The sequence below is a fragment of the Aquarana catesbeiana genome, linkage group LG03, assembly GCF_042186555.1.
Source record: "Aquarana catesbeiana isolate 2022-GZ linkage group LG03, ASM4218655v1, whole genome shotgun sequence".
Taxonomy (NCBI): Eukaryota; Metazoa; Chordata; class Amphibia; order Anura; family Ranidae; genus Aquarana; species Aquarana catesbeiana.
In genome coordinates, this window is record NC_133326.1 from 641,718,216 (window position 1) to 641,731,232 (window position 13,017).

General features: G+C 47.0%; 1 protein-coding gene across 1 annotated transcript in view; it reads left to right on the forward strand.

Annotated features, from left to right (window-relative positions):
- ICAM4 (intercellular adhesion molecule 4 (Landsteiner-Wiener blood group)) overlaps positions 1 to 13,017 on the forward strand; it is a 91,186-nt gene that overhangs the window by 25,278 nt on the left and 52,891 nt on the right. Inside the window, exon 2 of the mRNA XM_073622554.1 lies at positions 12,720 to 12,968. Within this exon, the coding sequence (XP_073478655.1) occupies positions 12,720 to 12,968 (249 nt within the window). The remainder of the gene's footprint in view (positions 1 to 12,719; positions 12,969 to 13,017) is intronic.

Here is a 13,017-nt window from a genome sequence, read left to right on the forward strand (position 1 = left end):
GTGGTTTCCGGGGCAATAATACGCCCTCTTTGAGCTTGACTGAAACTGGTGGTACTTTTAAATGACCAATGTCCTCCGGCCCTGTGGACCATAGGCACGCAGGGATTCTGTCAAGTACTTCCTGTGGTATTGAACTTGGAGTTTTTGCTTCATGAAGTGTCATCATGAGAGGCAGAGAGCACAAGGCAGATGAGTCGTCCAAAGATAGGGGAGTATGTAACTTCACCTCCCCTTCAGGGGTGAATATGATTGAAGCCTGTAGTCTGGATAGCACGTCAGCTCCTAGTAGATTTAAGGGACATGTAGAGGAGACTACAAATCTGGCAAGTAAATCAGGAAATGTTCCCACCTGTAGTGGCTCAGTAAGTGGACTGGAGCGAGGTACCCCATCCACTCCTACACAGGAAACATCAATAGTGGAAAGGAAAGAATTATCAGGCAGGTCCACAGCCCTCAATACGCTTCTGGCTGCACCCGTGTCAATGAGAAAGGTGGTAGGTTTTCCTTGTATGGGTAACGTGACCTTTGCTAAGGGTCCCCCAGTTCCACTTGAGGACACTGCCATAAGGGGTGACACGGGTTTGCCCATTTCCTAGTGAGAGTTGGGGCGTGGTGGTGGTGGTTCATGTCCCCGTTGCCCTGCATAGGGTTCCCTGTCTGGTTTGGGATATTTTGTGGCTCTGCATTCTTTCTTTATGTGGCCCCGTTTCCCACAGTTGTAACAGGTGATCCTTACCCTGGTATTGGGCAGTGGTGGTGGACGAGTGTAGGTGGGATCTTCGTCATGGGTTACCATGAGGGGCGTTGGTCTTTTACCTTTTTGATTTTCTATACCTCTGGCCACCAACAATAAATCAGACATTTTCATTGAACGGTATTCTGGGCGGGCCACCATCAGGCCTTTTCTAACATCTTCCTTGAGTCCTGAAACAAAAGCAGTTGATAACATGTTTGTGTGTGCCTTTTCATAATGGGAGAAGCCCAGATCATCAAAGGCCTGTATGAGTCTAGCATGGTACTTCTCCACAGACTCCCCTTTGTCTTGGGCAATATCTTGGATTGTGGTAGTCTGGTCTGTCAATTTCTCCTTTGCCCAATCACGAAGTTGTGCACAGAACTCCGCACCTGAGGTGTAGGAAGTGGCACTTGTCAGGCAGGCATCATTGAAGGCTGTCTGCATGACCGGCCAAAAGACATGTCCTGCTTTGATTTGGCATAGGCTGATCAAGTCTCTCCAGGCAGCTGAGTAAGTTTCTTGTATCTGCACTATCCTGCGGTAGAAGGGCATTGGCTGCTTCTCTGGGTCAGGCAGACTTGTCACTAAGGCCGCTGCTTGTGATGGAGTAAAAGCGACATACATCACTGGTGCCCCTTCTGGTAACCGAGACTGTTGTTGTTGCGGGGGCTGGGAAGGGACACTGTTCCTTATGGTTGTCAGCATGTGTTTGAGATCCTCTTTAAACTGTGAGTCTGGAACTGGATTGGGGGTTAAATCAGCAGGTGGTCTTGCTGCCTGTTGTTGGTCTTCCCACTCAGATGCTTCTTCATCATTAATATATCCGGCCTGTGAATGTGGTGCTTCCGTATTGGGGAAGACAGGTGTGTGGAAGGAACCATCCCTGTTTAAAACAGGGAGGACTGGGTACAGGCGGTGTTTGAGCTCACTGGGTGTACCAAGATGGCCTCCGGCAGGAAGTGCACTGGGCTGGGCAGTGAGTGAAGGCATGGGTGCACCAAGATGGCCGCCGGCAGGAAGTGCACTGGGCTGGGCAGTCAATGAAGGCATGGGTGCACCAAGATGGCCGCCGGCAGGAGTTGTCACTGTGGGCTGTGCTTGGGCTGGGAGGGAGAGAAGGGAGTGGATGTCAGGTGGAGGGCAGGGTTGTCCCTCCCTTCTCTCGGTCCAGGTTTTTTGATAGGGGGGTGGTTTAGGCACATTATCAATTCTGTGATAAACATACATAATACAATTGGCATCTTTCTTGATTTCCTCTTCAATCCAACCCTCGTTGTGCAATGCCTTTGCAGTCCTATACCAAGCTTCTGCCACAGCTAATAAGCCATTATCACACAAAACCCCCCTTTGTTCTCTTATCAGCACACGCCATTCCTCTGCTTGTAGCCTAGCAACGTAATCTGTGAAGCCACAAACTTTCATTAATTTGGAAAACCGTTTAACTGCTTCACTGCCCTCCCTCCTCTTCACAATATCACAAGCTAGGATTCCTTTCTCCGGTTTAGAGTTGTTCTGACCCATCTCCCCCTCCTCTCTCAGGACCTCCCAAGACGTAACCAAGGTCTCTAACTCTGTTTTGTTCGTCTGCCGCAGTCTCGGCTGACGGTTTGAAGGGGGAATGAGGACAACTGATGGTTTGATGACCCTCCTCCCTGGCTCTCTGTTCTATCACTTCGAGGGTCTGCCCAAACCCCCCTGTCACCGGGTAATGTACGTTTAATCTCAGGACAAGCACGTCAGGGGTAGTAGGGAGCAACGGCTTGTGACCCAACAGATCCTTCGGGTAGCCTCCTTCTCTGACTTTCACCAGTCCCCACCCCCTCTCATGTATTGCAAACAATAAACCACAAATACACTCAGGACAGGACATTACACCTGTCACTCTTCGAACTGCAAAATTTCAGCAGGCTAAAATAACCACAAGGGCAGTCCACCCTGCAAAATAAACACGTTTATAGACGTTTGCCACAAGGGAAACAATCTCATGCCAGAGGCCAAAAGCTCATCTGGATATGAGACTACCCATTCACACATGTAGCACTTCAGGCTGCAAAGCCAGCAGCTGAAATTCCTCTCAAAGGTTCATCGAACCTAGAGTAACAAGTCTACAACGTTTGCTACACGGGAAACAATCTCATGCCAGAGGCCAAAAGCTCATCTGGAGATGAGACTACCCATTCACACATGTAGCACCCTTAGACTGCTGAGTTTCGTAGCCCAAAGAATGGCAGACAGTGAACAAAGAATACAGTCAGCAGAAACCCATTGGCAGGTTCGTTAAAACAACCTCAGGCGAGGAAATACCTGCCTCTAAGACAGTCTCAGCATACCGACAGAATCCAGCCGTCAACCGAAAGATAAGAGAGTCGTACAGTGGTAAGAATATAAATCAACTCACCGGTACTGTTAGGGCTGCGCAAGACCCCCTCTGTTATCTTTCAATTAACGCCCGAATGCTTGTCGCGGTATAACTTCGACCGTAGCCTGAGGTCCCGGGTTTCGGCACCAACTTTTATGGAAATGATTAAGAGCTACAATCGAGCTCAAGGTTATCTGCTGCTGTCTCTAATTTGAAAAGTGTAGATATGCATGCATATAAAGTAAACACTCTGAGACACGCTCAGAATTGCTAACTCATTCCACTTCTGATTTATTCAAGGCGGTGTTAATGTTTTATACACACAAATACGTCATTGCTATGTTAGTCTAATAGGTACATCTCATTGGTTAAGATAGAAAAGAAGATGCATAATTTTCATAACGAGGTTTGGCTCTCTTTGGTCTTATCTCCAGTTCCGCGTTCTTCTGTGTGTGGGATGCAGGGGGTAATCGCCATCTTGAGAAAATATAGGAACAGAGCAAATCTGTATACTTATATAATGAGTAAGGAGAAAAATATGTATGCACATAAGAAAATATACATTTTCAGATTACTATTATTATTATCTACATCACATTCCTTCACAAGGTCTCGAGTAACAGGTGAGAGTGGGTCAGACATGGCGTCGGATGCTGGTGCTTCTTCCCCAGACACCCCTGTGATAGCAACCGGTTTCCCTGCACCTACGGTGCCCATGGATACTCTGTCGGCGGTCCTGGAATCATTTGTTTCCAGGCAGGAAGCGGCGTGCAAGCGCAAGGTGGGTAGAAAATGCCCCCTCCCCCGTCTTCTGGGGAAAGCGCTGATTCAGACTTGGGCCCCGCTGTGGCAGGTGGCCTCTGTTCTGACACTTCAGAGGTTGCGGACCATGACCCTTCGGACAGTGAGGAGGAAGCCTCCTCTTCCGTTTCAGCGCAGGAAAAAGCGCTAGTGGGGGCACTTATCACGGCGGTACGGGATGCCTTAAAGATAGAGGATATGGCTGGGGCATCTGCAGATGTGTTGGTCCCTTTTGGGTCCCACAAGCCGGTCCGCATTGCTAAGGTGTTTCCCTACCTAACGTATTTTGATAAGTTTATTTACAAGGAGTGGGAACGTCCGCAGCGTGCCTTTTCAGTCCTGAGGCGAATGGCGGTGTGTTACCCCTTTGAGGAGAGTTTTCTGAAAAAATGGACATCTCCTCCGGTCGTTGACCCCCCTCGGTATCTAGGTTAAATACGATGACCACCATTCCGGTGGAAGGGTTAGTTGGAAGGCTAAGTTGTTGCACCGCGAGTTGGGGAAGGAGCAGGTTTCCCCAGTCTGTGTGGAACTGGCAGACCAGTTGGTGCACGGCCTTAAGTATATTTGTGATGCAGCCCTGGATACTGTCCCTTTGCTTTCTAGAGCCTCGGTATTAGCAGTAGTGCTGCGTCAGCTGATTTGGCTCAAGTGTTGGTCTGCGGACCAGACATCTAAGAAAGCGCTGGCGGAGTTGCCCTTCCAAGGTGGGAAGCTGTTTGGCGCCTCGTTGGATGACATTATTAAAAATGTTACTGAGGGAAAGAGTACTTTGCTCCCACAGTCCAAAAAGGGTAAGGAGCCACGCCGTAGGCAGGGGCCCTCTTTTTCCGCTCAGAAGCGGCTTTTTCATCCGCCCGTGTCGGCGGGTAAGCGTTCCCAGTCCCACAAGGTGCCCGCTGAGGGAAAAAAGCGTTCCTGGTATCGCAAGCCGAACAAGCCTGCAAACAAATCAGTTTCCACAAGGTTTGCCTCCGCCCGACTCTCAGGTGGGGGGTCGCCTTCGGGAGTTTGCAGACCGGTGGACTTCTCTTCTTTCTGACCAGTGGGTCTGTGAGCTGGTTTTGTCAGGCTACAAGATAGTTTCTTTCTTGTCCGCCAGACATGTTTTTTCCCTCCAACCTTCATCTCCTTCCGGCTCGTCGGGAGGCCCTGTTTGGGGCAGTAACGGACTTACTTTTGTGTGGGGTGATAGTGCCTGTACCGACATCGGAAAGGTTTCAGGGATTCTACTACAATCTGTTTGTAATCCCAAAGAAGGAAGGGGTCCGTCCGGTCCTGGATCTCAAGGCCCTTAATTGTTTTGTGAAGGTTCGGGATGGAATCTGTTTGTTCCGTGGTCGCTGCATTTCATCAGGGGGATTTCCTGGCGTCTTTGGACATCAAGGACGCATACTTGCATGTCCCCATATGCGTCAGACATCAGAGGTTCCTGCGATTTGCGGTCGGGGACGAGCACTACCGATTTGTAGCTCTTCCCTTTGGCTTAGCGTCGGCACCAAGGGTCTTCACAAAGGTGCTGGCTCTGATTCTGGCGTTGCTGAGACAACGAGGGATCGCGATCGTGGGTTACCTGGACGACCTCCTCCTGAGAGCAGCTTCTGCCTCAAAACTAAGGGAGGATGTGGCGATCACCATGCAGACTCTTCAGGAGTTTGGCTGGGTGTTGAATCTCCAGAAGTCGGTGTTGCTGCCGACCCAGCGCCTGGAGTACTTGGGGTTGATTCTGGATGCCTGAAAGGCGAGAGTCTTTCTTCCTTCAAGCAAGCTGCAGACTCTCCAATCCACGGTGCGGTCACTGATGTCCCGCAGGTGGTCGTCGCTGCATTTTTGCATGCGAGTTCTGGGCCTCATGGTAGTCACTTTCGAGGCAGTACTGTATGCTCAATTCCACACTCGGGTCTTGCAGAAAGAGATCCTGTCCAAATGGGACAAGTCTCTGACATCCCTGGATTATCAAATCCGGGTGAGCCAGCTAGCCAGGGCTTCTCTGGTGGCTGGGGTCCCCGGCCCTTTGGTTCAGGAAATCGTTCCTTCCTCTTCATTGGACGGTGATCAGGACGGACGCCAGCCTGACCGGCTTGGGGGGAATTTTGGGCATCCAGTCGGCCCAGGGTCGCTGGACGCAGGAAGAATCCCACCTGCCGATCAATGTGCTGGAGCCGCGGGCGATCAGGCGGTGCCTCTCCACATGGTCGCAGATGCTGCAGGGTCGTCCAGTCAGGATCCAGTCGGACAACTCCACAGCGGTGGCGTATGTCAATCATTAGGGAGGGACAAGGAGCCCAGCTCTGCGCTGGAGGTCTCCCACATCCTACAGTGGGCAGAGCGGCGCGTGCCGGCTCTGTTAGCCATTTACATTCCAGGCGTAGAAAGCTGGCAGGCGGACTACCTCAGTCAACAGTTGCTGGACCAGGGGGAATGGTCACTGCATCCGGAAGTGTTTCGGCTCATTTGCCTACGGTGGGGCATGCCAGATGTGGATCTCTTGGCCTCTCGGCTCAATCGGAAGGTGCAGAGGTTTGTGGCCAGGTCAAAGGATCCATGGGCGGACGCGTCAGATGCGTTGGTGGCCCCAAATGCGAGTGGAGGCCGAGGGGATTCCGGTGATTCTGATTGCCCCAGACTGGCCTCGACGTCCTTGGTACGCCGACATAGTATGAATGGTGGAGGATGTTTCTTGGCGGCTGCCAGTGCAGGAGGACCTTCTGTCTCAAGGTTCAATACTCCACCCTGCTTTACCGTCGCTAGTTTAATGGCATGGCAGTTGAAAGCCAGGTGTTGAGGGACCGAGGGCTGTCGGCTTCGGTAATTTCCACAATGCTAAGGGTGCAAAAGTCTTCTTCCCGGAAGATTTATCATCGCACCTGGAAGGCCTACATCTCCCTGTGTGAGGAGGTGTGGCATCCGCGTTCATATTCGGTTTCCAGGATTCTGCTGTTTCTGCAGCGAGGAGTGGATCAGAAGCTTGCATTAAGCACCATTAAGGGGCAAATATCAGCTTTGGCTGTCTTATTTCAGCGGCCCTTTGCGACTCACTCATTGGTGCGTACGTTTGTTCAGGGGGTTCGGCATGTGGCCCCTCCGGTACGCCCGCCGCTGCCCCCCGTGGGGTCTGAATCTGGTGCTCTCTGTGCTTCAGAAACCGCCGTTTGAAAACATTAGGGAGATCCCTTTATTGACGCTCTCTCAGAAAGTAGTCTTTCTAGTGGCTATTACATCTGCAAGGAGGGTTTCTGAGTTGGCGGCCTTGTCATGCAAGTCTCCCTATTTGATCCTCCAAGGATAAGGCGGGGCTGCGTCCGCAGCCCTCTTTTCTTCCAAAGGTTGTTTCGGCCTTTCATCTAAATGAGGACATTGTGCTTCCGTCCTTATGCCCTCGGCCGTCGCATCCCAAGGAGGTCACTTTACGTTCTTTGGATGTGATCCGGGCTCTGCGGGTGTATCTGTCTGCTACGGCTCCTTTCCGGAGGTCCGACTCTGTTTGTCTCGGTGGCTGGTCCGAAGAAGGGTCTGGCAGTCTCGTCGGCCATCATTTCACGGTGGATCAGATTGTTTGTTCAGGTTTATGCCATAAGGGAGCGGGCGCCTCCCTTTCCCGTCACGGCGCATTCTACCAGGGCAATTGGTGCTTCCTGGGCTTTCCGGCATCAAGCGTCCATTTCACAGGTGTGTAAGGCGGCTACCTGGTCGTCGGCACACACTTTCACCAAGTTTTACAAGGTCAATGTGGGCGCATCTTCGGATGCATGCTTCGGCCACAAGGTTTTTCAGGCGGCCGTCTAAGGTTGCGGCTCCTCTGATGGGGAGTTTTTTGTTGTGGGTGGAGTTTATTTTCTCTGTGTTCCCACCCCTTGTTTTGGGGACGCCCCTAAGGTCAAGATTAAAGTGCTGTGTCCGTCAATGAACGAAAGAGAAAATTGGATTTTTGTACTTACCGTAAAATCCCTTTCTCTGAAGTTCATTGACGGACACAGCACCCACCCCTCTTCTTTATGTTTGTACTGCTTTTTGACGAACTGAGCTGCTGGGAGCAGAGTGAGGGGTTATAGCCAGTAGGACCGCCCCCTTTCTGTGTTCTGCCTAGTCATCTCCTAAAGGTGGCGATATAACCCTAAGGTCAAGATTAAATTGCTGTGTCCGTCAATGAACTTCAGAGAAAGGGATTTTACGGTAAGTACAGAAATCCCATTTTTGTACTGGATATGTTTTATAGCAGAAATGACAAAATATTGTTTGTTTGTTTTGTTTTTTTTCCCAAAATTGAAGGGGTTTTTTTGTTTTTGTTTTTTTGCTTTATAGTGCAAAAAATAAAAAAAAATGCAGAGGTGATCAAATGCCTCTATTCTGAAAGCTCTACTTTTGGGGAAAAAAGGACCAATTTTGTTTGGGTACAGCGCAATTGTCAGTTAAAGTAACGCAGTGTCGTTTAGCAAAAAATGGCCTGGTCATGAAGGGGGGTAAATCTTCCAGAGGTCAAGTGGTTAAGATCATTCTTGGAATTTAGCTTTAAAGTTCAACTCCAGCTAACATTGATATTTCACGTTTTTGCTGAGTTGCTTTTCTGACCTCTTTCCCCAATGGAAGTTATCAACAACAACTGTCTTTCTCTGATTTGGGATTTATCTACCAATCAGGAGAAAAGATGGTGAATATGGTTGGAGCTACAGCTGAGGAACTCCCATCGTCTCCTGTAGGATGAGAGGGAACAACCCAAACCCATTGGGGTTGATTTACTAAAGGCAAATAGATGTGTGTAAAGAGCGCTATCACCAAATAAGTAAATAAAATAAATAAACCAAATAAATAACAAATAATCAAGCAAACAAAAATGTGCTCATATATCAATAAATCACATGTTACTTAAATTCCATGAAAAATAAAGATCAATAAACTTTGAAAAATTGTCTTGTGCTCATCAATAACAGTTGTGTAAGATTATATGAAAATAAAAATCAATTCATGATAAATTTGTTTTGTACTCCTTAAATAGTAAAAAGTAAAAATGAAATTGGTTCATAATGAATTTCCTCAAAGTGCTCCCCCCGTGCAATAAATAATCTTCACAGATCCACATCCAACTTGAAGAAATATGAAGCAATCCCATCATCAAAGAAAAAACACATAGCATTCTCCACCTTCAGTGTTAAAAAACACCATCAGGACTCACTAAATCACTCACCAGAGATAATGGCTGATGTTATATCAGCAAATGCGCATTTGTATATATATATATCTAGCTGTCACAATGGCACAGGAGATCTTTTCTCGAATACTCCTCCAACCCAGAAACCACCATCATATTCAAAAACGGGTTATTAAAAGGGAAGAAGAGAACTTATAGATTGAAACCATTAAAAGCATGTTCATTTAGTACAGCAACTTCACCCACTTACACATTTCCAACTTGTAAAAAAACAGTAAACCTTTTTCCAGCCACATCCACTGACCGCGAGCTCGGACCCGGTTTGTATGGTGATGTCACATCAAAGGCCCGCCCTACGCATTTCATCGGCTGACGTCCTCCAGGGGCGGATTCCCCACCAGAGGACGTCAGTCCTTTGTAAAAAAAAAAAAATGCATTTACTAAGCTCTGGAGAAAATGAGTGCAACTACACTTTCAGAGTACACAGGGGTTTATATACTAAAGACACATCCACTTTGCACTCCAAGTGCACTTGGAAGTGCAGTCGCTTTAGATCTGAGGGGAAGATGTGAAATGAGGGGAAGCTCTGCTGATTTTATCATCCAATCATGTACAAGCAAAAATGCATTTTTTTTTATTTTCCTTGCATGTCCCCCTTGGATCCACAGCGACTGCACTTCCAAGTGCACTTGTAGTGCAAAGTGGATTTGCCTTTAGTAAATAACCCCCTCTATGTTGTTACAATGTATTCAGACTATTTTTTATGTGCAATATAATCAATTGTCTTTGCTCTGCAGGTAAAGTTTAGAATTTTTACAAATGAGGATAAAAGGTTTGTGTTTAATAAAAAATAATTCTATTTAGTCCTATATTTACTCTTATTTAACCATAATCGGCCATATTTAGAATGTATGTAAATCTTAAATTATAAAATTTTATAATTATAAAAACATGTTGTTATATCTGTTCAATTAGTGCAAAAAACCCCCCCAAAAAAACACTTGTTGGTCTTGCACAAAATCCAGTGAGCTCCTGTGTTCTCTGCCTCTGATGATTGCGATCAGGTAGCATTGTTTCCAGTTATCTCTGTGAATTACAAAACACCCCCTCCATGTTATGTCATCTAGGGACTGGACAGCTGCAACCTATAAGCTTTTTAGCCTTGGATTTAAATGCCTTTAACTAACTCCTACTCTTTGGTAATGTTTAGTTAAAATGTTTTATTCTTAATCGTTTTGTTCATTCATTTTAGAGGCATTGCTATGCAAAATACACATGTAAGAAAAAAAAGTTTGTAAGTACATATCTACGGTCTATATCCCACCCCTGTGTCTAATCACAGTTCAGACCTGCATTGGATTAATTATTAGGGAACCCATCCAACCCTGTTTAGACTTTTACTAAAGGCACTCACCTTTGGAAGCAACACTCTGCTGACATGATTTTTTTGGAATGGTTAAGTGTACTTAAAGAGGAGTTGAGTTCCGCCCCTCCCCCCCCCCCCCGCCCCCCCCAAAAAAATTAAAGTCAGCAGCTACAAATGCTGTAGCTGCTAACTTTTACTATTAGGACAATTCTTGAATCGACTCTCAGGTACTGGCGCCGCCATCTTGGTTGAGGGAAACCGGCAGTGAAGCCTTGTAGCTTCACAGCCAGCTTCCTACTGTGCATGTGCGAATCGCGCTACGCTTTGTGAATGGGCCGGCTGCATGGGGAAAGAGGGGGGCTGAATTTCTGGTTAAATTCGCTGCGGCTAACTGAGCTGGAAGTGGGAACGGGTACCTGTCAAACCTGTCAAAACTAGGTACCCACTCCCATACAAAAGGTGCCAAAAGTGGCAGCGGAGGGGGGGTGGGGGGGGAGGCAGACAAATGGAGCTTCCCCTTTTGGGTGGAGCTCCGCTTTAAGCTCAAAACTTTCTTTGGATTAGTGAGGGTTAGAACCTCTGTAAGGGAGGTAGAAATTTTCAGTGCAGAGTACAAAAAATAGGTAATGTGGAATATAGAATGCACAGCAAAGTGTACATGTAGGCAGGTGCAGTCTGTTTTCGCCCCAGCAGGTGGCGCTCACCACAGTGTTGCTGCTGTTGGAGTGGAAGTCAGGAGCAATAAGGTTCCTCCATGGTTTTTTTGGGTCACTGGGGGAGCTAAACTAATGGATGCTGCCACCTCATGTCACTCAAGCAGCCATCTTGGGTCAGGCAGAGCCTTCATAAGGCCTTGACTCCTGGGCTTGGCGTGCTTAATGGGACACTTTCTGGACCTGGAAAAGGGGTCCTTCTGCTAATTCTAAGGGCTATAAAATGGCCCCAGGGACAGAAGCCAGCCAGCACAGTAGAGATGGTGCTGCAGCTCCAAATTTGAAAATGTGGTAAACTGCACTTTAAGATCAAGGGCACTCACCAAAAGATGTGCCCCCAGGTGCCTGGCTTTAGCAGCATCCAAGATCTTTGGCTTCAATAATGTGTAAGCTATTGACCTGAAACAAGCATGCAGATCATGGAAATCAGACTAAAGACTGAAGTCCTTGTCTTTATCCTGCTTGGGATAGTTGTTCCAGAGGTTTGAACCCAGACAACTAGCATTGGCAGAATATCAAGTCAGCCTTTATGTTTCCCTTTTGGGGCCTCTCACACCAGTGCAGCAATGTACAGTAATGCACATTGTGTTGGTGCACTATGGTACCATTTGTGAATGGCAAACCAACACTCCTTAGAAGTGTACATCCTGTGCATTGTGCTGCAGAAAAATGCAGCCTGCACCATTTTCATACATTGTGGTGCATTTCAGGCTATTCATTATGAATAGGCTGTTTCTTGCAATGCAACCCATGACAACATGTGTGTTGCAGCATACAGTATTGTGTTGTTAATTGGTCCTTAAAGGAAGCATCTAATAGGCTGCCATTGTTGACCTCCTACTTAAAATGCCTGGTTCATCCTGATCTAATGGATTAAATGAATCCTGACCCGGAAGGGACAAGTAAATTGAAAAGTCAGAGTTAAATCAGAACCCCTGATCTGCATCCTTGTTTGTGGTCTGTGCCTCTGAAAGCACTGAAATTACTTAAAGGGTAACTCCACTTTGTTGTGGGAAAAAAAATTGCAAATAAAGTAATATAGTGTATAGAATTGCAACACAAGTCATATTGTAATTGAATGTTATTAAAAATGACCTTTCCCTTTCAATCTGCAGCTCTGTAATTTTCTGTAAAATGCAATTCAATATGGCTACCTGTACACAGATGGTATATAGAACACGCCCTAGAAACATCATTTCCTGCTTGTGTGATTGGCTTTCTGATTTTCTGCCCTAAGATACAAGTCAGATTTTGAGCATCCCCTGCAACATAAATGTAATTTTGGGTGTGATACACTCGAAGGGAAATCAGACCTTGCAGCTTTCCTCATTAGAGCCCTGCGGGTTTAGCTGATTGACAATATACTGAAAATAGATTTAGGGGGTACATACAATTTAATGCTAAGTGAACCATTCAGACCCCCCGGCAGTGATTACACTAAGGGCAGTGAGGGGTAGATGTATGTGGAAAGGAATTATGATAACTGAAGATGAGAAGTAGTAGTAAAGAAGAGTTGGGTGGTCAGGTTATGATAACATTGTAGGATGTTACATTGTTCTGTTCTATTTCATCTTTTTCCATGTTTCCTTCTTTTTCAGAGAACTCCTGTACAGTGCATATCGAAAAGGAGAAAGATTTTGTACCATTTGGACAAACAGCTGTCCTGAATTGCACCAGCAACTGTACAAACCTGTCTTGGGAAACCAGACTGACTAAAATAAGAGTCTCTAGAGACAGGACAAGCAACTTCTCATGGGTTGAAGTCAGAGTTAGTGAGTGGGAAGACTCACCTATACTATGTCTGGCAACTGATGATGATATAGCCGTGACCAGAGTGACACCTTATGGTACGTTCTTCTTACACTGTAGATGCTATCATGTCGTTTAACATGCTTC